At 48.0% G+C, this 27,666-nt stretch overlaps 2 protein-coding genes across 16 annotated transcripts; both read right to left on the reverse strand.

Annotated features, from left to right (window-relative positions):
- Positions 1 to 3,701: 3,701 nt before the first annotated feature.
- On the reverse strand, positions 3,702 to 6,289 carry LOC109750133 (homoarginine-6-hydroxylase 2-ODD-233-like). The gene is made up of 7 exons (XM_040396139.3): positions 5,935 to 6,289; positions 4,967 to 5,126; positions 4,821 to 4,840; positions 4,630 to 4,676; positions 4,419 to 4,499; positions 4,231 to 4,320; positions 3,702 to 4,117 (listed from the first exon to the last, which is right to left on the reverse strand). The coding sequence occupies exons 2-7, from the start codon at positions 5,107 to 5,109 to the stop codon at positions 3,989 to 3,991; spliced, it is 510 nt and encodes a 169-aa protein (XP_040252073.1). The 5' UTR covers positions 5,110 to 5,126; positions 5,935 to 6,289; the 3' UTR covers positions 3,702 to 3,988.
- Positions 6,290 to 10,314: 4,025 nt separating this feature from the next.
- LOC109779383 (homoarginine-6-hydroxylase 2-ODD-233) lies at positions 10,315 to 17,460 on the reverse strand. 15 transcript variants are annotated; one of them, XR_012189667.1, is made up of 8 exons: positions 17,330 to 17,460; positions 17,127 to 17,242; positions 16,663 to 16,781; positions 16,506 to 16,569; positions 15,457 to 15,524; positions 12,902 to 13,125; positions 10,738 to 11,579; positions 10,374 to 10,633 (listed from the first exon to the last, which is right to left on the reverse strand). XR_012189667.1 is itself a non-coding variant. In XM_073505167.1 (6 exons), exons 1-6 carry the CDS (start codon positions 17,361 to 17,363, stop codon positions 10,594 to 10,596), a joined length of 441 nt encoding a protein of 146 aa, XP_073361268.1. In that variant the 5' UTR covers positions 17,364 to 17,460; the 3' UTR covers positions 10,344 to 10,593. The 15 variants fall into 15 exon arrangements, 10 of the variants coding, with proteins under 10 accessions (XP_073361273.1, XP_073361268.1, XP_073361265.1 ...); XR_012189666.1 differs by having other exon boundaries at positions 10,375 to 10,633; positions 12,902 to 13,054; XR_012189665.1 differs by lacking the exon at positions 15,457 to 15,524 and having other exon boundaries at positions 10,371 to 10,633.
- Between the last annotated feature and the right edge of the window lie 10,206 nt (positions 17,461 to 27,666).

A 27,666-nucleotide genomic window follows, 5' to 3' on the forward strand; every position in this document is an offset into this window, starting at 1 on the left:
CTTCTCAGACCACAGTCGACTGCCCGCAGTCAACTATGGTCTCGGGGACTACACCCAGTGGGTGCACTCAGCGTGCCCCCACTAGTTCAAAGATCCAATCGACACAACTTAGTCGACTCAAGATACGAGTTTGCTCAGTGACAAGTCAAAACACCTAGTGGGTGTACAAATGCAAAATGCAGACCGATGGAAGGATTCCTCTAAAAAGTTTTCAGGTACCATATCCTAACAGAACAAGCGGCAAGATGAAGGGTTAGTCGGTGATCAACTAACCTGGACGTTGCTCTGAAGTGCTGAGCTGGCGTCGTAAGCAGCTTGGCTGGCCTCTCGGATCACATTCATCCGCTCCATCATGATGCTCGCTTGGCGAATAGCCTCCTTGGCAGCACCTGCTTGGTCCTCTGGGACGTGATGTGCAGCGAAGAGTGAAGATGGATCGACTGGAGTCTGGGCAGTCGACGCTGAAGGCTGAGCACTCGTCAGCGGTATGGCGAAAGTTACAGCAGTCCGATTGGTGTCGCCGGCTTCCTGGATCACCGGTTCCGTCACTGGTGTCGACAGAGGCGCCTTGTCGGCTGACGTCTTCCTGTTTCCTCTTTTCCTGGGTCTCAGCGGTACATCCTCGTCGTCATCCGGAAGGTCAATGACATTGGGAAGAGCTTCGAAAAAGATCGATCAACAGAATTCAGTCGACCAACGAAACGGTCGAGAAAATAAAGACAAGATTATGAGAATCGTACTCGGATTAGAGGTGACTGCATCCTCCATTTCCTCGTCCTCATTCTTGTAAGCAGAAGTCCCAGAGGTAGCAGCACTGCAAATTCCAGAATTCAGTCGGTCAAGTCTGTTGAAATGAGTCGACCCAAGTCCAAATTCATACTAAACCAGGAAATCAAGTCCAACTAATACCCGGAAGCAATGGGAATGGCCACTTTGATCTTGGGCAAGGCTTTCGGCGGTTTTGATGGCGCAACTCTCGGTTGCTTCGGTGCCTTTTCAGTCGGCGCCGGAGAAGACGTCCGAGGACGCTTTGATGACTGCCCGGTTTGCGCGGTCGCTTTGCCGCGGACGCTTGCTAGATCGTGAGTGAGCTTGGATCGCCTTTCCCTACGAGGAGGAGAGTCGACCTCTTCTTCATCACTCGGGTCGTCGCTATCCTCGTCCTCTTCACCATTAGAATGCCACTCGCCGCTCTCGCCTCCGCTCGCCTCCCCCTCAGGGTCCTGCTCCTGCTCTCCGTTGGGCATCGAATACATCTCAGTAAGGGCCTAGAAGACAACAAGCAAGACAAAAGTAAGTCAGTTGATTACAAGCAGTTACATGATGAATCAAGATAACACTCGGCAATTCAGAATTGGACCTTGTCTGTTTCGTACGAGTTGTCGAGTGGAGGGACTCTCCTGGCCCCCCTGGGGTTATCTTTGTTGCCAGTGATACCCCTCAACCACTTCTCCACCATATCCTCGTCGACGTCTTCTGGATGGATCCGAGTGGAATCGTCAATGCCCGAATACATCCACATCGGATGGTCACGGGCTTGAAGCAGCTGAATGCGGCGTCTGAGGAAGACTTCCAACAGATCCATGCCGGTCACGCCATCACGGATGAGCTGGACCACTCGTTCAACCAGCACCTTCACCTCCGCTTTCTCCCCGGGGTCACTTTCAAGGCGGAGGGCTTCTCTACTCGAGCCATGGAAAAGGGGGGAAGTCCAGTCGACTGGCCTGGAGTCGGCTGGTCTTTGCAGTAAAACCAGGTCGACTGCCACCCTCGGACCGATTCGGGAAGGATTATGGCTGGGAAAGAGCTCTTACCCCTCATCTGAATCCCAAGACCCCCACACATCTAGATCACTTTTGTCCTCTCATCACTCGGATTAGCTTTTTTGACCGACTGGGAGCAACACGTGAAAATGTGCTTGAAGAGGCCCCAATGTGGTCGACAACCCAAGAAATTCTCGCACATAGACACGAAAGCGGCAAGATAGACGATGGTGTTGGGGGAAAAGTGGTGGAGTTGTGCCCCAAAAAAGTTCAAGAAAGCTTGGAAAAAAGGATGAGGAGGCAAAGAAAACCCACGGTCGACATGAGTGGCGAGGAGGACGCACTCACCCTCCTGCGGTCGGGGCTCAGTCTCATCCTCCGGGAGCCGCGCGGATCCGTGGGGGATCAATCCTTCCTCGGCCAGATCGTCGATGTCGTCCTGACGAATCGTCGACCAGATCCAGTGGCCCTGGATCCAGCCGCGCGACAGACCGGACCTCGACGAAGATCCGCCCCGGCTGGACTTCTTCCCCTTCGCCTTCGTTGTCGCCTTCTTCATGCGCTCCAAAGCCACCGTCTTCTCCTTCCCCATCGCGACGGATGGAGCTCGAACAGAGCGGCGGCGCTAGGGCAGGAGCGGATGCGATGGAGAAAATGGAGAAGGAAGAGGAAGAATGGGAACGCACTGTTCAAAAACCCCAGTCCGACGCCTTATATGAGGTTACTTCCGAGTGACTGACCTGTGGACCCGGGCGATCTTATCAAATCCCGCAGCAGTCGCGCGCGCGATACGTGGCGAAAAAGGTGGCACGAAAATCGAGGCGGCCCTGCCTAATCCAACCCGATTACTGCGGCCTCCTCCGCCCCGTGCGCTTCCCAAAATTCGAATCCCGCGAGATCCGCAGACAACAGAGCAACCTGTCAGACGGAAGATTTTCTCCATATCAACGCTCGAACCCTTTCAGTAAAAGTTCACTCGACAAAATCAAGAATGGATCAAGGCGACTGAAAAAGAAGTTGATGTCACCATGTTGATTCGTCGATCCCAACAAGACACTTCCGAAGCACGAAAATTGAATCGGAAATATTTTCAACTCCTTCTCCACTCAAACCCTGAACCATTCGGGGGCTAATGATGAAGCTATGTACCTAGGGTAGGGTTACAGGCCTGACCTAGACACCCTCCCCAAGGACATCACCCTAAAGTCAGAAGCATTCGAAGGGTACCATCATCCACTCGACCAAAAACATTCCACTCAGAAGAATCACTGTCACTCGACCGTACCAGAAACCACTCGACATACAGAAAATCTAAATTCACTCTGCACAGCAACGGTCGGGCGTTTACTCATAGACTTAATGATCATTTATAGCACTTTATTACGGACGTTACATGTAACGCTCTCTCTTTATATACATTGAACTCCTTGTAACGTGGGCTGGCTGGGATCCTGGCGCACTCTATATAAGCCACCCCCCTTCACTAGCACAAGGGTTCGGACCCCCTGTAACACACACACGCATAATCTAGTCGACCGCCTCTGGGCTCCGAGACGTAGGGCTGTTACTTCTTCTGAGAAGGGCCTGGACTCGTAAAACTCGTGTGTACAACTTTGCCATAGCTAGGATCTTGCCTCTACATACCTACCCCCCATTCTACTGTCAGTCTTAGATCCACGACAAGCGTCGCGGTGGCGGGTCATCCGCGCTTTGCCAAGCTGCCGTGGTTGGCATTTGTTTCTTCTTCTTTTTCTCTTGGTGTGTTGTGCTGCTCGCCACAGTATTATCTGTACTCGGTGTTGGTTGCTTTGGAATACAAAGCGGGGGAAACCCTTTTTCGGTAAATTCGGTCCCACTTGTCAGAAAGCGGTCAAACGGACCAAATCACCCGATCAGTGCTTTTTGCAATAGGATTAGAGAAATTGCGGTGTTTTTTGCAACGGATTAGCGACTTGGTGGTTTTCTGCAAACCTAGCCACAAATGTGATAGTTTCTTGCAATTGACTCCATACAAACAGACAGAAACATTTCATTGATTTATTGCACCGCATCAAAGTGATACAACCGCAAATAGTTGTAACTCCCGGTCTCTCTATATGATAAGCGCATCGAAATCCTGGTAAGATAATAATCATAACGAGAACAAAGCACGCCGGACGGGACGCGCGTGGCGTAACAACAACAAGGCACATCAAAATCATGGTTTGTAAGCCGTACGCCAGACCTTACAACACGAAGTTGTTCACAACTTTCTTGACCAGATGCTCCCCGTATACCACCTTGTCGTACTTGGCAACGCCGCCCGTTTTCTCCCGGCATAGCTCCGCAGGCTCAACCACAACATTGAAGTTCGACTGTATATGTGCGACATAAGAAAGAATTTGAGTACCGTGGGCAGCATGCATGGAAATGGTTGGTTTTGCTAACCTCACAAAACTTTATTTTTCTTTTGTTGATGCATAGATACCTCATAGAAGAAGGCAACAGATACACGGTAATGAAGAGAGTTGTTGAAAAATCTATGGAGTGTGGGCTGATATATTCCATTAGACCAAACCTAAAACCATATCAGTACGATAGTCAGCATTGAGCATTTTTTCCTACACAGAAGTTGGAGTAGGATCAAGCATGTTTCATGTTTTGAAGCAGACTAACCTCTAGCATGTCACCAATGTTGCAGACAAAGGTTCCAGGGACTGGCTTCGCCTGTATCCACTCGCCAGACAGGTTTCTGACCTGACCATAATATATAGCAAAGAATTTTTTAAGCTTGTTTTTTCTCTTGATGATAGAGCATGCAGAGGGAACAAACCAAAGATAATGCAAGATGTATATGACAGTGGTGTGTAAATGAAGAGACAAGTACCTCAAGAGCACAAATGTCATCATCTTGGTTAACCAGTGTCAAAAGGCCTATAGTTTAACAAAATGGCGTGAATGATTTCTAATATTTCTTATATAAACTGCAAGACCCTCCACTGATGTTGGGAGGCAACAAAAATGCAGAAAGTATATGATTTTCCAAAGAAGTAAGCAAAGTATACTAGTCCAACTAACCGTAATCCGTGTGAGCTCCACTGAATTAGCCACATAATGCATGAACAGAGAAGAAAAGCAGAGTGAGATGTATCAACCCAAGTGAGCAGAATTTGTGCAGAACATACCAGAAAACATCAATGGTTTATTTATTTATTTTTGCTTACCATCCAGTATCAGTGTGTTGCTCCTGTGGAATACTAGCTGGGGCTGGATACCCAATCAGCCTGAGATACCAGAAAGGATCTCCCGCCGTTCCACCTTCGAAAGCATTCGACGGCGCACCTAGTGCCAAGGCTATACCTCGCATGATCTTCCTTTAAAGATCTGCAAAGGAAAAAATGGCATGATGAGCATCACTAGTAATGACCAGTCACAAAAGAGCAAATGGAGTAGATAACATGGAGCTGAGTGGGGAATTGCTCCCCATCACCCACTTTGACCAATCAAAAAAAGAAGAGCAGTTTTAACATGCTCCCTCTTAGTCCCTCTTTTCACACGAGAGGTAAGAGTATATAATAAATCTGAGCCATTGATTGCATTAATCAGTGGGCAGATTAACTCTTTACGTTCTTACCTCACGTGTAAAATAAGAGGGTAAGAGGGAGCATGTTAAAATTTGCCAAAAAAGAATGAGCTGAGTGGTAACCTCGAAGAAGCCTGGCATAGTTATCTAAGAGTACTTTAAAATTTGATGGACAATCGGGCCAGCATGGAATAGGAAAACAATCAATTCATTAAATGCAAGTACTCGGATCCATATAATTGTACTAGATTTTTTCGATAAAGGGTGGATTTTATTGACTCAAAATAGAGCATCAAGAAGATACAAACATAATGAGTACACACCCGGCCTCTGCATAGCTAAGATGCACACAGCCAACATCTACGCACGCAAAGTCATACAAGACCAAAGCTATGCATAGGCGAGAAAAAAAGCCCAAAGGCGATCAGATCTACAATGGGCAAACTACAGTAATGACCATATTCACACCAATCATATCATGACACCACACTGACGACGAGGTTCTTCGACGGCAACTGTTGGGGAACGTAGTAATTTCAAAAAAATTCTACGCACAAGCGAGATCATGGTGATGCATAGCAACGAGAGGGGAAAGTGTTGTCCACGTACCCTCGTAGACCGAAAGCGGAAGCGTTAGCACAACGCGGTTGATGTAGTCGTACGTCTTCACGATCCGACCGATCCAAGTACCGAACGTACGGCACCTCCGAGTTCAGCACACGTTCAGCTCGATGACGTCCCTCGAACTCCGATCCAGCCGAGCTTTGAGGGAGAGTTCCGTCAGCACGACGGCGTGATGACGATGATGATGTTCTACCGACGCAGGGCTTCGCCTAAGCACCGCTACGATATTATCGAGGTGGATTATGGTGGAGGGGGTACCGCACACGGCTAAGAGATCAAGAGATCAATTGTTGTCTTTGGGGTGCCCCCCTGCCCCCGTATATAAAGGAGCAAGGGGGGAGGTGGCCGGCCTAGGAGGAGGGCGCGCCAAGGGGGGAGTCCAACTCCCACCGGGAGTAGGACTCCTCCTTTCCTTGTTGGAGTAGGGGAAGGGAAGCGAGAAGGAGAAGGAAGGAAGGGGGCGCCACCTCTCCCTAGTCCATTTCAGACTAGTCCATGGGGAGGGGTGCGGCCACCCTTTGGGGCCTTTCTCTCCTTTCCCGTATGGCCCATTAAGGCCCAATACGAATTCCCGTAATTCTCCGGTACTCCGAAAAATACCCGAATCACTCGGAACCTTTCCCATGTCCGAATATAGTCGTCCAATATATTGATCTTTACGTCTCGGCCATTTCGAGACTCCTTGTCAAGTCCCTGATCTCATCCGGGACTCCGAACTCCTTCGGTACATCAAAACACATAAACTCATAATATAACCGTCATCTAACTTTAAGCGTGCGGACCCTACGGGTTCGAGAACTATGTAGACATGACCGAGACACGTTTCCGGTCGATAACCAATAGCGGAACCTGGATGCTCATATTAACTCCCACATATTCTACGAAGATCTTTATCGGTCAAACCGCATAACAACATACGTTGTTCCCTTTGTCATCGGTATGTTACTTGCCCGAGATTCGATCGTCGGTATCTCAATACCTAGTTCAATCTCGTTACCGGCAAGTCTCTTTACTCATTCCATAATACATCATCCCACAACTAACTCATTAGTTGCTATGCTTGCAAGGCTTTAAGTGATGTGCATTACCAAGTGGGCCCAGAGATACCTCTCCGACAATCGGAGTGACAAATCCTAATCTCGAAATACGCCAACCCAACAAGTATCTTCGGAGACACCTGTAGAGCACCTTTATAATCACCCAGTTATGTTGTGACGTTTGGTAGCACACAAAGTGTTCCTCCGGTAAATGGGAGTTGCATAATCTCATAGTCATAGGAACATGTATAAGTCATGAAGAAAGCATTAGCAACATACTAAACGATCGTGTGCTAAGCTAACGGAATGGGTCAAGTCAATCACATCATTCTCCTAATGATGTGATCCCGTTAATCAAATGACAACTCATGTCAATGGCTAGGAAACATAACCATCTTTGATCAACGAGCTAGTCAAGTAGAGGCATACTAGTGACACTCTGTTTGTCTATGTATTCACACATGTATTATGATTCCGGTTAATACAATTCTAGCATGAATAATAAACATTTATCATGATATAAGGAAATAAATAATAACTTTATTATTGCCTCTAGGGCATATTTCCTTCAGTCTCCCACTTGCACTAGAGTCAATAATCTAGATTACACAGTAATGATTCTAACACCCATGGAGCATTGGTGCTGATCATGTTTTGCTCGTGGAAGAGGCTTAGTCAATGGGTCTGCAACATTCAGATCCGTATGTATCTTTGAAATTTCTATGTCTCCCACCTGGACTAAATCCCGGATGGATTTGAAGCGTCTCTTGATGTGCTTAGTTCTCTTGTGAAATCTGGATTCCTTCGCCAAGGCAATTGCACCAGTATTGTCACAAAAGATTTTCATTGGACCCGATGCACTAGGTATGACACCTAGATCGGATATGAACTCCTTCATCCAGACTCCTTCATTTGCTGCTTCCGAAGCAGCTATGTATTCTGCCTCACACGTAGATCCCGCCACGACGCTTTGTTTAGAACTGCACCAACTGACAGCTCCATCGTTCAATGTAAACACGTATCCGGTTTGCGATTTAGAATCGTCCGGATCAGTGTCAAAGCTTGCATCAACGTAACCATTTACGATGAGCTCTTTGTCACCTCCATAAACGAGAAACATATCCTTAGTCCTTTTCAGGTATTTCAGGATGTTCTTGACCGCTGTCCAGTGATCCACTCCTGGATTACTTTGGTACCTCCCTGCTAGACTTATAGCAAGGCACACATCAGGTCTGGTACACAGCATTGCATACATGATAGAGCCTATGGCTGAAGCATAGGGAACATCTTTCATCTTCTCTCTATCTTCTGCAGTGGTCGGGCATTGAGTCTTACTCAATTTCACACCTTGTAACACAGGCAAGAACCCTTTCTTTGCTTGATCCATTTTTGAACTTCTTCAAAACTTTGTCAAGGTATGTGCTTTGTGAAAGTCCAATTAAGCGTCTTGATCTATCTCTATAGATCTTGATGCCCAATATATATGCAGCTTCACCGAGGTCTTTCATTGAAAAACTCTTATTCAAGTATCCCTTTATGCTATCCAGAAATTCTATATCATTTCCAATCAACAATATGTCATCCACATATAATATCAGAAATGCTACAGAGCTCCCACTCACTTTCTTGTAAATACAGGCTTCTCCAAAAGTCTGTACAAAACCAAATGCTTTGATCACACTATCAAAGCGTTTATTCCAACTCCGAGAGGCTTGCACCAGTCCATAAATGGATCGCTGGAGCTTGCACACTTTGTTAGCTCCCTTTGGATCAACAAAACCTTCCGGTTGCATCATATACAACTGTTCTTCCAGAAATCCATTCAGGAATGCAGTTTTGACATCCATTTGCCAAATTTCATAATCATAAAATGCAGCAATTGCTAACATGATTCGGACAGACTTAAGCATCGCTACGGGTGAGAAGGTCTCATCATAGTCAATCCCTTGAACTTGTCGAAAACCTTTTGCAACAAGTCGAGCTTTATAGACAGTAACATTACCGTCAGCGTCAGTCTTCTTCTTGAAGATCCATTTATTCTCAATTGCTTGCCGATCATCGGGCAAGTCAACCAAAGTCCACACTTTGTTCTCATACATGGATCCCATCTCAGATTTCATGGCCTCAAGCCATTTCGCGGAATCTGGGCTCACCATCGCTTCTTCATAGTTCGTAGGTTCGTCATGGTCCAGTAACATAACTTCCAGAACAGGATTGCCGTACCACTCTGGTGCGGGTCTTACTCTGGTTTACCTACGAGGTTCAGTAATAACTTGATCTGAAGTTTCATGATCATCATCATTAACTTCCTCACTAATTGGTGTAGGTGTCGCAGAAACTGGTTTCTGCGATGAACTACTTTCCAATAAGGGAGCAGGTACAGTTACCTCATCAAGTTCTACTTTCCTCCCACTCACTTCTTTCGAGAGAAACTCCTTCTCCAGAAAAATTCCAAATTTAGCAACAAAAGTTTTGCCTTCGGATCTGTGATAGAAGATGTACCCAACAGTCTCCTTTGGGTATCCTATGAAGACACATTTTTCTGATTTGGGTTCGAGCTTATCATGTTGAAGCTTTTTCACATAAGCATCGCAGCCCCAAACTTTAAGAAACGACAACTTTGGTTTCTTGCCAAACCACAGTTCATAAGGCGTCGTGTCAACGGATTTTGATGGTGCCCTATTTAACGTGAATGCGGCCGTCTCTAAAGCATAACCCCAAAACGATAGCGGTAAATCAGTAAGAGACATCATAGATCGCACCATATCTATTAGAGTACGATTACGACGTTCGGACACACCATTACGCTGTGGTGTTCCGGGTGGCGTGAGTTGCGAAACTATTCCGCATTGTTTCAAATGAAGACCAAACTCATAACTCAAATATTCTCCTCCACGATCAGATCGTAGAAACTTTATTTTCTAGTTACGATGATTTTCAACTTCACTCTGAAATTCTTTGAACTTTTCAAATGTTTCAGACTTATGTTTCATTAAGTAGATATACCCATATCTGCTCAAATCATCTGTGAAGGTGAGAAGATAACGATATCCGCCACGAGCCTCAATATTCATCGGACCACATACATCTGTATGTATGATTTCCAACAAATCTGTTGCTCTCTCCATAGTTCCGGAGAATGGCGTTTTAGTCATCTTGCCCATGAGGCACGGTTCGCAAGTACCAAGTGATTCATAATCAAGTGGTTCCAAAACTCCATCAGTATGGAGTTTCTTCATGCGCTTTACACCGATATGACCTAAACGGCAGTGCCACAAATAAGTTGCACTATCATTATCAACTCTGCATCTTTTGGCTTCAATATTATGAATATGTGTATCACTACTATCGAGATTCAACAAAAATAGACCACTCTTCAAGGGTGCATGACCATAAAAGATATTACTCATATAAATAGAACAACAATTATTCTCTGATTTAAATGAATAACCGTCTCGCATCAAACAAGATCCAAATATAATGTTCATGCTTAACGCTGGCACCAAATAACAATTATTTAGGTCTAAAACTAATCCCAAAGGTAGATGTAGAGGTAGCGTGCCGATCGCAATCACATCGACTTTGGAACCATTTACCACGCGCATCGTCACCTCGTCCTTAGCCAATCTTCGCTTAATCCGTAGCCCCTGTTTCGAGTTGCAAATATTAGCAGCAGAACCAGTATCAAATACCCAGGTGCTACTGCGAGCATTAGTAAGGTACACATCAATAACATGTATATCACATATACCTTTGTTCACCTTGCCATCCTTCTTATCCGCCAAATACTTGGGGCAGTTCCGCTTCCAGTGACCAGTCTGCTTGCAGTAGAAGCACCCAGTCTCAGGCTTAGGTCCAGACTTGGGTTTCTTCTCCTGAGCAGCAACTTGCTTGCTGTTCTTCTTGAAGTTCCCCTTCTTCCCTTTGCCCTTTTTCTTGAAACTGGTGGTCTTATTGACCATCAACACTTGATGCTCCTTTTTGATTTCTACCTCCGCAGCCTTTAGCATTGCGAAGAGCTCGGGAATTGTCTTATCCATCCCTTGCATGTTATAGTTCATCATGAAGCTCTTGTAGCTTGGTGGCAGTGATTGGAGAATTCTGTCAATGACGCTATCATCCGGAAGATTAACTCCCAGTTGAATCATGTGATTATTAAACCCAGACATTTTGAGTATATGCTCACTGTCAGAACTATTCTCCTCCATCTTGCAGTTGTAGAACTTATTGGAGACTTCATATCTCTCAATCCGGGCATTCTTTTGAAATATTAACTTGAACTCCTGGAACATCTCATATGCTCCATGATGTTCAAAACGCCGTTGAAGTCCCGGTTCTAAGCCGCAAAGCATGGCACATTGAACTATCGAGTAGTCATCGGCTTTGCTCTGCCAGACGTTCTTAACGTCGTCAGTTGCATCAGCAGCAGGCCTGGCACCCAGCGGTGCTTCTAGGACGTAATTCTTCTGTGCAGCAATGAGGATAATCCTCAAGTTACGGACCCAGTCCGTGTAATTTCTACCATCATCTTTCAACTTTGCTTTCTCAAGGAACGCATTAAAATTCAACGGAACAACAACACGGGCCATCTATCTACAATCAACATAGACAAGCAAGATACTATCAGGTACTAAGTTCATGATAAATTCAAGTTCAATTAATCATATTACTTAAGAACTCCCACTTAGATAGACATCCCTCTAATCCTCTAAGTGATCACGTGATCCATATCAACTAAACCATGTCCGATCATCACGTGAGATGGAGTAGTTTCAACGGTGAACATCATTATGTTGATCATATCTACTATATGATTTACGCTCGACCTTTCGGTCTCCGTGTTCCGAGGCCATATCTATTATATGCTAGGCTCGTCAAGCTTAACCTGAGTATTCCGCGTGTGCAACTGTTTTGCACCCGTTGTATTTGAACGTAGAGCCTATCACACCCGATCATCACGTGGTGTCTCAGCACGAAGAACTTTCGCAACGGTGCATACTCAGGGAGAACACTTATACTTTGATAATTTAGTGAGGGATCATTTTATAATGCTACCGTCAATCAAAGCAAGATAAGATGCATAAAAGATAAACATCACATGCAATCAATATAAGTGATATGATATGGCCATCATCATCTTGTGCTTGTGATCTCCATCTCCGAAGCACCGTCATGATCACCATCGTCACCGGCGCGACACCTGATCTCCATCGTAGCATCGTTGTCGTCTCGCCAATCTTATGCTTCTACGACTATCGCTACCGCTTAGTGATAAAGTAAAGCATTACAGGGCGATTGCATTGCATACAATAAAGCGACAACCATATGGCTCCTGCCAGTTGCCGATAACTCGGTTACAAAACATGATCATCTCATACAATAAATTTAGCATCATGCTTTGACCATATCACATCACAACATGCCCTGCAAAAACATGTTAGACGTCCTCTACTTTGTTGTTGCAAGTTTTACGTAGCTGCTACGGGCTTAGCAAGAACCGTTCTTACCTACGCATCAAAACCACAACGATAGTTTGTCAAGTTGGTGTTGTTTTAACCTTCGTAAGGACCGGGCGTAGCCACACTCGGTTCAACTAAAGTTGGAGAAACTGACACCCGCCAGCCACCTATGTGCAAAGCACGTCGGTAGAACCAGTCGCGCGTAAGCGTACGCGTAATGTCGGTCCAGGCCGCTTCATCCAACAATACCGCCGAACCAAAATATGACATGTTGGTAAACAGTATGACTTATATCGCCCACAACTCACTTGTGTTCTACTCGTGCATATGACATCTACGCATAAAACCAGGCTCGGATGCCACTGTTGGGGAACGTAGTAATTTCAAAAACATTCTACGCACACGCAAGATCATGGTGATGCATAGCAACAAGAGGGGAGAGTGTTGTCCACGTACCCTCGTAGACCGAAAGCGGAAGCGTTAGCACAACGCGGTTGATGTAGTCGTACGTCTTCACGATCCGACCGATCCAAGTACCGAACGTACGGCACCTCCGAGTTCAGCACACGTTCAGCTCGATGACGTCCCTCGAACTCCGATCCAGCCAAGCTTTGAGGGAGAGTTCCGTCAGCACGCCGGCGTGGTGACGATGATGATGTTCTACCGACGCAGGGCTTCGCCTAAGCACCGCTACGATATTATCGAGGTGGATTATGGTGGAGGGGGGCACCGCACACGGCTAAGAGATCAAGAGATAAATTGTTGTCTTTGGGGTGCCCCCTGCCCCCGTATATAAAGGAGCAAGGGGGGAGGCGGCCGGCCTAGGAGGAGGGCGCGCCAAGGGGGGAGTCCTACTCCCACCGGGAGTAGGACTCCTCCTTTCCTTGTTGGAGTAGGAGAAGGAAGGGGGCGCCCCCCCCTCCCTAGTCCAATTCGGACTAGTCCATGGGGAGGGGTGCGGCCACCCTTTGGGGCCTTTCTCTCCTTTCCCATATGGCCCATTAAGGCCCAATACGAATTCCTGTAACTCTCCAGTACTCCGAAAAATACCCGAATCAACCGGAACCTTTCTGATGTCCGAATATAGTCGTCCAATATATTGATCTTTATGTCTCGACGATTTCGAGACTCCTCGTCAAGTCCCTGATCTCATCCGGGACTCTGAACTCCTTCGGTACATCAAAACACATAAACTCATAATATAACCGTCATCTAACTTTAAGCGTGCGGACCCTACGGGTTCGAGAACTATGTAGACATGACCGAGACACGTCTCCGGTCAATAACCAATAGCGGAACCTGGATGCTCATTGGCTCCCACATATTCTACGAAGATCTTTATCGGTCAAACCGCATAACAACATACGTTGTTCCCTTTGTCATCGGTATGTTACTTGCCCGAGATTCGACATCGGTATCTCAATACATAGTTCAATCTCGTTACCGGCAAGTCTCTTTACTCGTTCCGTAATACATCATCCCACAACTAACTCATTAGTTGCTATGCTTGCAAGGCTTTAAGTGTCGTGCATTACCAAGTGGGCCCAGAGATACCTCTCCGACAATCGGAGTGACAAATCCTAATCTCGAAATACGCCAACCCAACAAGTACCTTCAGAGACACCTGTAGAGCACCTTTATAATCACCCAGTTACGTTGTGACGTTTGGTAGCACACAAAGTGTTCCTCCGGTAAACGGGAGTTGCATAATCTCATAGTCATAGGAACATGTATAAGTCATGAAGAAAGCATTAGCAACATACTAAACGATCGTGTGCTAAGCTAACGGAATGGGTCAAGTCAATCACATCATTCTCCTAATGATGTGATCCCGTTAATCAAATGACAACTCATGTCAATGGCTAGGAAACATAACCATCTTTGATCAACGAGCTAGTCAAGTAGAGGCATACTAGTGACACTCTGTTTGTCTATGTATTCACACATGTATTATGTTTCCGGTTAATACAATTCTAGCATGAATAATAAACATTTATCATGATATAAGGAAATAAATAATAACTTTATTATTGCCTCTAGGGCATATTTCCTTCAGCAACGCCTTCAAGAAGGAAGCGACGCTCAACCATCGCCGTTACCGGATCCAACCACCTAAGGCAGAATCTAAATTTTCACCCCGAAAAACCAGTCCGAGCATATCCAAACAATGCCTTCAACAAGGTAGCGATGTAAAAACATCATCATTGCCGGGTATAACCAACTCGGGTCAGACCTTAGGCTTTCACCCGGAAGCTCGAGACCAGGTGCTCAAGTAGCACCACCATCAATCTTGCTTGTGTTGTCGCCACCACTTTTCCGCAATCCCAGCGGTGACATGTGCCGCTGCCGTTGCACAACCATTCCTCTGCGTCAAGCCATCATCAATAGTTTGCATCTCATCTCCCAAGTCAACCACCGGATCTGTATGAAGAAACTCTCACAAAGATCTTTTGGTGACTGCCACAATCCGCAATCCGCATCGAGGCCGCCGCCATAAGCCTGAATGGCCACCGCAAGACCCACACAGCGAGGCAGTCACGGCGCTTCTGGCACGACCCCTTGCCGGATCTGAGCGTAGACTGGCCCGCAACGGTGACCCGGCCAACCCTTGACAGGGTCAGGGGGAAGGCATGCCTCACATCCATGATTGGATCTGGGAAGGAATCAGCCCACGCTGACATCCCCCGGCCTGCCATGATCGGATCTGGGCAGCTCGCGACTGTCGACGGCCTAGTTGGGGCGGCTGCAGCCCTCCTGGTCATACTCCCGAAACCTTTGGCTAGCGATCGGGACGGACACCGGAAGGAGAGGAGCGATCGCCTCGAGCGAAGGAAGGAACGAAGTGAAGGTAGAGATGAGCGACAAAACTACTACTTCCTCCGATCCATACAAATGTAGGCGTTTAGGACACGCTTCCATCTCCGAAATGATACTTTTACCATATAATTTCAGTGAAAACATGTTGTTTCACATGAAAATACATCTTATAGAGATGGGATTGGGAAACATACCACAAATTATCTCCTTCCAAATGCTTGCCGAGATCTCCATACTTGCCCGGTTCGATATGCGCGTAGCACTGCCATGTGTTGTTTGTTGTGATAGTTTATCAGTTGATAAGTCTGAATAACTTAACTGAACAAGCATGACAAGAACGAAGACTCAAACATGGGGAGTAAGAGGATGCTTGGATACGTTTTAGTCCCATGGCTAAAAGTAGTGGGACTAAAACTTGCTAGCCTCATCCATGCTTGGATCCAAATACTAAAGAGTCTCGGAGCTTGGGGGACGATTTCCGGTGGAAGCAGCGGTCGCGAGGGTCCGTCGTCTTTGTCGATCCGCCGTTATCGGCATTTGTTTATTTTCTTTTGGGCGTGGTTGTGTTGCTTCCGCCCCAGCACCTATCGTTGGTTGTATCGGATGTTTGCTTTGTAATACAAAACGGGGGGAAACCCTTTTTCTCAAATACTAAAGAGACTAAAATCAAGTTAATGAGCATTTATTATCCTCCAAACCCTTCAATCCAGAACTTGCCTGTGTTAAAAGAGAGGAGTTAAATGAGGAGAGAGAGGACTAATCCACATTTTAGTAGGGGTACCCCTGACTAAAAAATTTTGGTCTCAAGACTAGTTTTAGCCCCTCTTTAATCAGGGGTGCTTAGAACTTTAGCCTCTTAAAGAGACTATTTTTAGTCGGACTAAAATAAGTCCTTTGGATCCAAGCACCCTCTTGCACATTGCACACTACTTAGCGAATTTTGAACGTAGTGAGGATAGCAGCGCTTGCTAGTCGCTAAAGATTGTAACTCTGAGACCGTGGAATAAAATCCCTATACATTTTTGTGGAATAAAACCCATTGATAGGGTCATGGGTGGACAATCGACCCGATTAGTATTGGGGCATGGGTCTGGTAGAGGTCGACCTCACGAAACCTGACCCGAGGTTGACCGCTTGCTAGTCGCTAAAGATTGTAACTCTGCGACTGTGGAATAATATCCCTATACATTTCCGTGGAAAAAAAAAAGAAGACTCCAACATGGTGTGGGGTAGCTGAACTTACATCGATCGCTTCATGCTTATCAAGCTTGCCGTTGGTGATGTTCTCGCCCACTCTCTGGTACCCTCTGACCACAAGCCGTTTTACAGAAGTTCACTTCAGCACCCACCAAACCATAAAGGAAACAAGACAAGTTGGAAATCCTTAAGCACCCACACACCTGTATCCAGTCCGAGGTGTGAGCCTGATCTTGCGTTTCTCCTCGAGCGGGAGCTGGAAGAAGCTGCGCGTGACGTCCCTCACTTCTGCCATCAACGGCTCCGCTATCCCGTGGCCTTTCTGTCAGTAACAACGCACACACACAAACGCAGGTACGGCCTGTGTTTTGATTTTCGGCCGAATTTCGGCCATTTCGGCCTGGGATGAAAAGTATATTTAGACCGAAATTGCTCAAATTTGGCAAATTTTGGTCAAATTTAAGTCAAATTGCAGTCAAAATTTGGTCAAATTTCAGCCGAAATTTTTGAAAATGACCGAAATTCGGCCATCTCGGTCTAGGGCGAAAAAAAGCTCAAACCGAAAATCAAAACACAGGGCACGGCATTCCAATTTGGTTAGCTAGCGTTGACAAGTGCACATTGTTACGCCCTCACGACAGTGGGTTTTAGTCAAGGCTCAGGTTACCACGTAGAAGAAGCCGGCGTCCTTGCAGGCGCGGTCGAGCTCGCGGACGACGTCCAGCAGGTCCCCGTCGCCGGCCATGCCCGGATCGTCGACCTTCTCCACGAGCGCGCTGATGTCTGAACAATGCATGCGGAGTGTAGATGAGCAATTACCGGTTGATTCACGGGCTGGTTGATTGACTGGTAGCGTGCGTGCGTACGTACCGACGAGCGGGATGGCCTTGAAGTCGGAACCCATGCTGACGCTGCCGGTGGTGCTGGCCGGCGGCGGCAGGCGGCGAGGAGAGAGTGGAATGGAATGGCTCTTGAAACTCTTGTGTTAAGTAGGCAGTGGCAATGGCATGTGAGGTGGTGGCAGTGAGTCATCCGCGATCCAATCATTCATACGATACGATACGATACGTTGCGATGCGATGCGGCGCACCTACCTGACCTGACCTGCCAGCCATGCTGTGTACAGTAGTGGAGTGTAATGTAGGGGCGCGGCTGCAGTTCGCCACTTCACACTTGACGGTCGACGCGGCTCCGCGTGCGTCCTGCTCTGCTTAGCTCCTGTTCTAGCGCATGCGTGGTTGGGTAATTCAAATCAGATCGGGGGACGTGGCTCCAGTCGGAAAGATTCCTTGAATGATCGGGGGACATGTGTACCCAATTCCCTCGGTTATTTAGCATCTGCAACCCCGCTGATTTAAGAGCATCTCCAACAGGCGCCGAACGCGCCGCGCGCAAAAAACTGCTTTGCCGCGCGCCCATCGCCTGATTTGGCGGCGCGCAGCGCTGGCTCCAGCAGCCGCGCTAAAAAGCAGGACGCGCGTCGCTGCAGCAGCGCGCGCGACTCTCGCACAAACAACATATGCATTCCAAAACAAAAGCAAAAGGATCAAACACAAACAAAAATAAATCAAAATAAATAGTTCAATTTCGTTATTACAACTCAAACAAACAGTTTATCGTTCAATACAACAAATAGTGCAATAAATACACAAAATAGTTCAACAATACAATATCGAACGCACAAATCATGATGCTCTTTGTCGTCCATTCCATGCCCACCACTCCTCAATGAGATCCTTCTGAAGATCATTATGCGCTGCGGGACGTCGAATGGCATGATAGGAGGCAACAAAACGGGCCACCCTTTCAGCCCTCCGTCGCACTCGCACGGGATGTCCCAAGAGCTCATACTGAGAATAGTCTACATCTTGGCCACGCTCATCTCGATGATCATGTTATGCACGATCACACAAGCGTGCATGATGTACCAAAGCATTTTCTGATCCCAAAATCTAGCCGGTCCTCTCACAATAGCAAATTGGGCTTGCAAAATCCCAAAAGCTCTCTCCACATCTTTTCTAGCCGCCGCCTGAGCATTGTGGAAATCAAGATTTTTCTTACCTTCTGACTTTTTCAACGGCTTGACAAAGGTTTGCCACTTTGGATAGATGCCATCCGCTAGATAATAGCCATAGTTGTATGTACGACCATTTGCTACAAACTGCACCGGTGGCAACTCACCATTTGCAATCTTATTCATCAGTGGTGACCGGTTGACAACATTGATGTCATTCAAAGATCCAGGCATTCCAAAGAATGCATGCCAAATCCAAGTCTCTTGATCGGCCACCGCTTCAAGGATTATAGTGGAACCCTTTTTTTGGCCGTGGAATTGCCCATGCCATGCCTTTGGACAATTCTTCCAACTCCAATGCATGCAATCTATTGAGCCAAGCATGCTAGGAAAGCCACGAGCTTTGTTCATCGCCAATAGCCTTGTGGCGTCTTCAGCATTGGGAGATCTCAAATACTCCTCGCCAAACACTTGCACAATTCCGACTGCGAAGCGCTTGACACACATGATGGCTTGGCTCTCACCCATAGCCAAGTGATCATCAACTAGATCAGCCGGTATACCGTATGCCAACATACGCAAAGCGGCTGTCACCTTCTGAAAAGTGCTATGCCCGAGCTTTCCGGCGGCATTCCTCCTTTGCTGAAAAAAACGGTCATGGCTTGCTAGTTTCTCTGCAATGCGCTTGAACAACTCGGTGCTCATCCTAAACCGGCGACGAAAATACGACTCGGGGTATGTGGGATTCTCCGCAAAATAATGCCTGATCAATCTGTTGTGGGCATCGATCCTATCCCTCCAAATTTTCTGCCGACCCATAACCGAACCACCGTGCTTCAGTTTTTTATTGATATGCATAGCTAGGATCATTGCAAGATCCTCCTCCTCTTCCATATCAAATTCTTCTTTGGAAGAATCATATGACGAACTCATCTACAATGTTCAATAACTATGCTATGAAAACTACAATCAACATGCACGAAATTCATGGCTTTTGAGCAATACATACCTTCTAGGCGTTTTGTCGAACACCTTGCGGGCGCCGAGCGGCAGCGAGCGCGCGGGCGCTGTTCGTCGGAGGACGGACGCGCGCGAGGGGCGGCGGGACTAGAGGGGGGGCGGAGAAGCCGCCGCTGGGCGGGGATAGGCCGGGGAAGCGCCGGAACGGTCGCCGGGTGGCGCGGTCGGCGGCGGCTGGATGGGGGGTGGGAGTTGTGAGCGAGCGCGCGGGAGCGGGCACAACAAATAAACGGCGCGTGATTGAGTTTCGGCCCGCGCGTTGAACTACATATGCCGCGCGCGCTGTTTTTGCGCGCCCGCTGAAGCAACTATACCGGTTGCGCGCGCGCTAAAACGGGCAATTTTGCAGCGCGGCGCTAGTTTGGCGCGGCTGTTGGAGATGCTCTAACTGTGGATAAATGGAGGGGTGTGAATGTGTGTGATGTCTTTCGTAGAAGATTGCACCCCTCCCCTTCTTGATGATATGTGGCGAGACCAGAACATCCCACTTACTGTTGGATCTGATCGGATAGGCTGGCCTAACCGTAGGTGCTCCACGAAATCTATGTACAAAATGCTTGAGAGTAATATCGCAGGCTGCGATTAAAGATGGATCTGGAATGCTAAAATGCCTTTCAAGATGAAAATCTTTCTTTGGTAGCTATTTCAGGACGCTGTCTTGACGAGAGATGTCATGGGAAATGAAAGTGGCATGGTAACACCATTACACCAGGTGTTCTTTTTGCAACGAGCGTGAGACGTCTCAGCATTTGTTTTTTCTGTGTCTTGTGGCAAGGGTGATATGGCGTTCGGTTGGAGCAGTCTTTGGGACTTAGTTATGCCCAAATAACCTGTGGCAATATTTTTTTTGGTGCTTTGTGTTTTTGCCTAATGGAGCCAGATTCTTCACCTTTGGGTTGGCAGCGATCTGTTGGGCCATTTGAAACCGTAGGAATCGGGCCACTTCTGATCGACTTCAAGCTACCTAAGACACCTTTGAAATTGTTTTCTCTGCTTGTGTGTTTATCAACTATTGGGCAGGCCTTAAGAAGAGAACAGACCGTGAGGCAATGGAGCGGGGTGCACATATGCTTAGGGGCAGCACCAGCAACATGATTGAAAGCTGAATAAAACTGTTGCTTATTGATGATTTGATGCGGCATACAAGAGTATATAAGAGGGTACAAACCGACTTGGGGTAGGGGTACAAAACTGACTTGGACTAGAAGTCGTATACCATAATGACTACTCTAACATCCCCCCGCAGTATCAACGGCAGGCTCGACGACATTGAGACTGAAACAGATATCTTGGAACGGCTTAGTAGGCAGTGCCTTGGTGAAAATGTCAGCAAACTAAGCCGTAGAGGGAACATGAAGCACCCGAACCTGACCAAGAGCAACCTTTTCACGAACAAAATGAATATCAATCTCAATATGCTTTGTGCGTCGGTGTTGAACTGGATTGCTGGTCATGTAGACTGCTGATATGTTGTCACAGTAGACAATAGTGGCCTACTCAATAGGCCTGTGTAGCTTGGAGAGTAACTGCCGAATCCAGATTGTATCTGCAACGGCATGTGCCACAGCGCAATACTCAGCCTCGGCCGACGAACGTGAGACTGTAACCTGTCTTTTCGAATACCAAGAAATCAAATTGTTACCAAGAAAAACACAAACACCGGAAGTGGACCTTCGAGTGTCAGGACAACCAGCCCAGTCTGCATCAGAGTATGCGGTAAGCGAGTTTGGAGAAGAATTATTGAGGTGGAGACCATGATTGAGAGTTCCTTTTAAATACCGAAGAATGCGTTTAACATGATTATAGTGAGGAACCCGGGGATCATGCATATAGAGACATGCTTGTTGAACAGCAAAAGAGATTTCAGGACGAGTAATGGTGAGATATTGGAGAGCACCTGTTAGGCTACGATAGAGAGTAGGATCGGAAAAGGGTTCACCGGTAGCCGAAAGTTTAAAACTAGTATCGACAGGAGTGCGAGATGATTGACAGTCAAGCATACCAGCACGATTAAGAAGATCAAGAATATACTGGCGTTGGGAAAGAAAAAGGCTGGAGGAATCTCGAACAATAGCAATGCCTAAGAAATGATGAAGGAGTCCTAGGTCAGTCATAGAAAATTCAGATCTAAGAAGAGAGACAATATGATCTAAGAACTTTTGAGAGGAGGCGGTAAGAATGATATCATCTACATAGAGAAGTAAATAGGCAGTGTCAGAAGTTTGATGATACACAAAAAGAGAGGTGTCGGAGAGAGATGGAGTGAAGCCTATTGTTTCAATGAAGGAGGAGAAGCGTTGAAACCAAGCTCGTGGGGCCTGTTTAAGACCGTAGAGAGATTTCTGAAGAAGACATACATGAGTTGGAAAGGATGGATTTTCAAAACCCAGAGGTTGCTGGCAGTAGACAATTTCTTGAAGGGAACCATGGAGGAAAGCATTTTTAACATCAAATTGGTGAATGGGCCATGAAGAGGAGACAGCAACACTAAGAACGGTGCGAATGGTGCTAGGTTTAACAACAGGAGAGAAGGTTTCTTCGTAATCAATTCCTTGTTGCTGAGAAAAGCCACGAGAAACCCACCTGGCTTTATATCGTGAGAGGCTCCCATCGGAGTGGAACTTTTGGCGAAAAATCCATTTGCCAGAAACAATATTTGTATTGGGAGGACGAGGAACAAGTTGCCAGGTGTTGTTTTGAAGTAAAGCATTATATTCTTCTTGCATGGCAGCGGCCCAATTGGGATCAAGTAGAGCAGTTTTGTAATTCTTTGGAAGAGAAGTGAGAGATACGTAGGTATGAAGGTTTAGGCGGTCTTGGGGTTGATGAAATCCTGATTTGGCCCTAGTACGCATGCGATGATCATTAATCGGGGCTGCTGTAGGAATAGCACGAGGGGGTAAGGTGGGTACTGGTGAGTCCGGCGCAGTGGAAGAGTCGGACGAAGGAGTAGGGCTGGGTGGTGGAGTGGGAGCAGGGCTGGGTGGTGGAGTGGAAATAGGGGCCGGGGGTGTTGGGGAGGGAGCAGGGGTCGGGGGTGTTGGGGACGTCTCGGGTGGGGTGAGTGTATGGTTGGGATTGGCTATGGTGGGTGTTAATGGTGGTGGTGATAAGTTGTGTTCGGCAGGTAGGGGAGTATATAGTTGGAAAGGACGGGGAGAGGGGGTGTTTGCGGAGCTAGGGGTGTTGGATGGTGTAGTAGTGCGTTGTGAGAAAGGAAAAATGTGCTCAGCAAACGTGACATGACGAGAGACATGAGCGTGTCCGGTGTGAAGGTCGAGACAGCGATAGCCTTTGTGCTCGTCAGAGAAGCCGAGAAAAGCACATGGGATAGAGCGTGGTGACAATTTATTTGCAGAAGTGGCGTAGGCATTGGGAAAATAGAGACAGCCGAAAACACGAACCGCGGAGTAGTCAGGGTGGGAAAGAAAGAGGGAATAATAGGGAGTAGTGTTGGGTTTAGTTTTAGAAGGTCGAATATTTAGAAGGAAGGTGGCCATGTGTAGGGCTTCAGCCCAAAACTTGGGAGGCATAGATGATTGAATGAGGAGAGTGCGAACTATATCATTGAGGGTGCGAAGAGAGCGTTCTGCTTTACCATTTTGAGGGGAGGTGTAGGGACATGAGAACCTAAGCAGGATGCCATGTTGTAAGAAGAAAGTACGATTTTTAATGTTATCAAACTCGCGACCATTGTCACATTGGATAAAGCGAATTGGGAGGAAGAAGTGAACAGACACATAGCGTTGAAAATTAAGGAAAAGAGAATGGACCTCGGATTTTTTGCGTAGAGGAAAAGTCCAGACAAAGTGGGTGAAATCATCTAGGATAACAAGGTTGTATTTAAAACCCGAAACACTTGCAATGGGAGAGGTCCATAAATCACAATGTATTAATTCAAAGGGATAAGTGCTACAAGAACTAGAGGAACTAAAGGGAAGACGCACATGTTTGCCTAATTGACAAGACTCGCAAAACACAGAATTATGAGAGTCCCTATTACATGGTATGGTAAATTCACTAAGCATAGAAGCTAAGACGGCGGGGTTGGGATGGCCCAAGCGACGATGCCAGAGATCGACGGAGGCCAGCATGGATGTTGGAGGGGTGGCGGCAGGAACTCCATTAAGAGAATAAAGATCACCGGAGCTATTGAAGCGAGCGATCTCGGCCTTGGTCAGGTAATCCTTCACAGATAAACCAAAAGGGTCAAATTCAGCCGAAACTAGATTGTCGCAAGTAAATTGGCGAACAGAGATAAGATTTTTAATGAGGGCGGGTGCAACTAGAACATCGCGAAGTAAAAGAGGTTTGGTGGAAGAGGGAAGTTGAGCCTGACCAACACAATATATAGGAATAGATGATCCATCTCCAAGGATAATGGAAGGGAAAGGAGATTTAGTGCAAGAAGATAACCAATTACTAGATGCAGACATATGACTAGAGGCCCCTGAATCAAAGATCCAATCCGTACCTGAGTTTCCTTGTGCAGCAAAGTTATTCATGGCCTGGAGAAAGGCAGCTTGATCCCAGCTCGGCGTCGCAGGTGAGGGTGGCGTCGGAAGCAGTGCCGGCGGATACGATGGTGAAGGCAGTAGGGCCGGCTGGGGAGTGTAGTAGGCATTGGCCGGCTGTGGTGGGGGTGGCGTCGGGAGCAGGGCCGACTGAGGTGTGTAGTAGGCGCCACCGTCGGTGCTGTAATGACCATAAGGAGCATACGTCGGGGCGGCGTGATAGGCATTGGCCGGCTGTCGGGGGTTGAGAACCCCGGGAGCACCAGTAGGCGGCCGAAGGCCGGGTTGCCAGGCACCTGAGTATGCCGGCGGAGCACCGAGGGTGGACGGAGTGGACCAGGGCATGGGCCATGCTTGAACAAGCCCCGTCCAAGGATCATGAGGAGGCCGCCATGCAACCGCAGATGGAGCACTGGTGGGTGGTGCAGGACTCGGTGCTGGTGATGTCGTAGGCGGAACCGAACGAGTCGACGACGGCCTGTAGATAGGGTTTTTGCCGCGGTAGTTCGGACTAGGACGCCAGCCTGGGGGCGGTTCAACAGATGACGATGCGGACGGCCCGGCGGCAGGAGCCGGCCTGGAAGGCGGCGCTGGTGTAGACGACAGAGGAGGACGAGCCGCAGCATGAAAGACCTTGGGGCGAGAGTCCTTGCGAGCTTGTGTTTCCGCCGCGAGTTGTAGCAAGGAACGAACTTCAGCGAAGGTAGGAGGGGGCCGTATCATCGGTATGAACGAGGCTTGCTTGTAAAAGTCTTCGCTGAGGCCGACGACGACGATATTGATTAGCTGTGAGTCGCTAACTGTATCGCCGAGTTCGCGGAGCTCATCACCAATGGTCTTAACGCGCTGGCAGAACAGGTTCACCGGGGCGTCTCCTTGCACCATATTGCGAAGCTTGGTGTGGAGAGCGTTTTTCCGAGCGTCGGTGTTGCTTTGGAAGAGCTGACGGAGGGAGTGCCAGATGTTGGCAGCGGTGGCGCCGTCGTGATCGAGCATGTTGAAGATCTCGGTGGTGATGCGGGTGTAGAACCACTGGACGATCGCGAGATCGTCTTTCAACCATTGCGGATCGTCGGGGCGGGGAAGACAGTTGGCGGCGACATGCGAGCGCAGGTTGCAGCGGCCGAGGTGGAGATCGAAAAGATGTCTCCAATGGTAGTAGTTGTGGGCGGCGAGATTAAGAACTATGGGGATGTAGGGGCTGACGTCGGAGATTGTGTCAGCAAGAGATATTGGTGCGGCGAGGATGGGTGCAGGGTAGTTTTGTGGAGCTATGGTGAGGGCCGAGAGAGAAGCGGCCGCGGCGTTGGCAGCCTTGGCAATGAGTGCGGCCCGGCGCTCGAAGTAGCCGGGCGGCGGCGGCGGCGGTGGCGTTGGCGGAGCCATACCCTAAACCCTGGGACCGGTATCTGATACCATGAAAGCTGAATAAAACTGTTGCTTATTGATGATTTAATGCGACATAGAAGAGTATATAAGAGGGTACAAACCGACTTGGGGTAGGGGTACAAAACTGACTTGGACTAGAAGTCGTATACCATAATAACTACTCTAACAATGATGAGGATCTACGCTGCGGCCGCGGATGACTCCGCGACGATCTAAAGGAGAAATTGCACCGCTCCCCCTTTCTTCTTCCGCCTTCAGTTCCCTGATAGTTGATGTTCTTTTGTACTGGTCTTGATCCTCTGCTCCTGAGTGAGCATTTGGTTTGCTCAACTATGGAGCTGGTTTGTGGACTTATTACGTGGTTTTGTTCTATGAGTATTAGGTGTCCTCGGGTGTTCGCCATAGCAGGTGTCTCGTAGGCGAGTTCTTGTGATGGGTTTCCCGACGGTGCTTTGTACTCGCTTCCCCCTTTCTCGTCTCTTTCTAACTCTTGGTTTAGGAACTTTGTATTTTCGTTATTCAGTTAATAAAAAAGGGTTATGCCCTGTTAAAAAAAAGATGGACAGTAACAATATCTACAACCTGGCGCCTTAAATTGATCTCAAACATCTGGATTGAAGACCTGATCATTGACCAGTCAAAATAATCGACTCACCTAGGCGTCTCAACCCAGTCTCAAACGCTCCGGTGATCAGCACCCCTCATATCCAGCCCATTTCTGAGGCGGATATGGGGCGGCCCGGGTACGTCTGTCATGTCAGACTGACGACCGGGTTCACACGTAATCGTCTGGAAACCCAATGGTCCGACGGGCGTCTTCCTCGATGAGGATGTGAACATCGTGTGGCGCCGTTCTAGCTCACCGCATGTGAGGTATGTGAGGTGGCGAGGGCCGGCCGGGCAGCGTGGTGGCAGTGAGTCATCCGCGATCCCACTTTTTTTGCGAGAAGGACGGTACCTACTTGACGATGCGGATTCCGATCCAGCACACTTAATCGTGGAAGCGTGCTCCGCGTGCGTGCGTGCGACCTGCTGATGGTGCTTCCTTCCCACACAGCCAAAAAAAATGAGCAAGTGGCATCGCGCTTCGTCCCGAGAAACTCATCAATCAGTTAGCACATACTCCTTATTTTATCGTAGTTTATCGTAATAACAATGTTATATTATGGGACGGACGGAGCATTAGTTAGTTCGAACATAGCATTTGTCCAAACATAGCATTACATTTGTACTAAGGTGTTCTCGATCGGTTCGTGCTGCTCGCATCCTTACGCACACCCTGATGCTAGCTCAGCTCTAATGGACGGAAATGGTGAAAAACAACCTTCAATCAGTAAAATGTCCGGGAGACAAAACGAATCTTAACTAAGTCAAGTTGTTAGATGTACTTGTACCATCAGTGTTGAGTATCGTGATTATTACAAAAGTTAGAATAGCGTAGGATATTATTCCACCTTGACTTGTACTGCAAAATGATCATGTACTCCTATATATATGCCCATGAGTCTCAAGCAATAAAACAACTATTCCACCAAATCCCTCTCTCCCTTCTAACATGGTATCAGTTTCCGGGTTCTAAATCCTAGCCGCCGCCGCTTCCGCACCCGCGCGCTGCCCTCAGGGCGGTCGGCCTCCATGACCGCCACCGGCGGCCGCGTCGTCCGTACCTAGGGTTCATCCGCCGGTCGTGTTAACCGGCTGCCCTAGAGAGTCTTTTTCCCGAGCCCTTGCTCCGGGTTTTTTCACTCTCTCGCCGGTCGTTTTGATCAGTGTTTTTCTTTTTGATTTTCCGATCTATACTTGATCGGTTTGTGTCGCCCGCCGCCGCCGTCGACCCCCGTGCGCCTCTACTCCGACACCAGCGCGACCAGCCGGCCTCTTCACCGACCCGGTGGCCTCGCGCGACAGGCGGCCCCTAATGGTCGTCGTCCGCGCGTCTGCCCGCCCGTCGCCCCGACCCGGCAGCCTCGCGCGATAGGCGGCCCCTCACGGCAGTCGTCCACGCGTCGGCCCGCTCGTCGATCTACGCCGGCCATCACCGCCCTGTCCCCGATGAGGGAGTCCTGGATTAAGGGGTCCTCGGGTGTCCAGGCTGTGTGATATGGGCCGGACTGATGGGTCGTGAAGATACAAGGTAGAAGACCTTCCCCTCGTGTCCGGATAGGACTCTCCTTTGCGTGGACGGCAAGATTGGCGTCTGGATGTATAGTTTCCTTCTTCTGTAAACCGACTTTGTACAACCCTAGGCCCTTCCGGTGTCTATATAAACC

The sequence above is a fragment of the Aegilops tauschii genome, chromosome 7 (assembly GCF_002575655.3).
Source record: "Aegilops tauschii subsp. strangulata cultivar AL8/78 chromosome 7, Aet v6.0, whole genome shotgun sequence".
NCBI lineage: Eukaryota > Viridiplantae > Streptophyta > Magnoliopsida > Poales > Poaceae > Aegilops > Aegilops tauschii.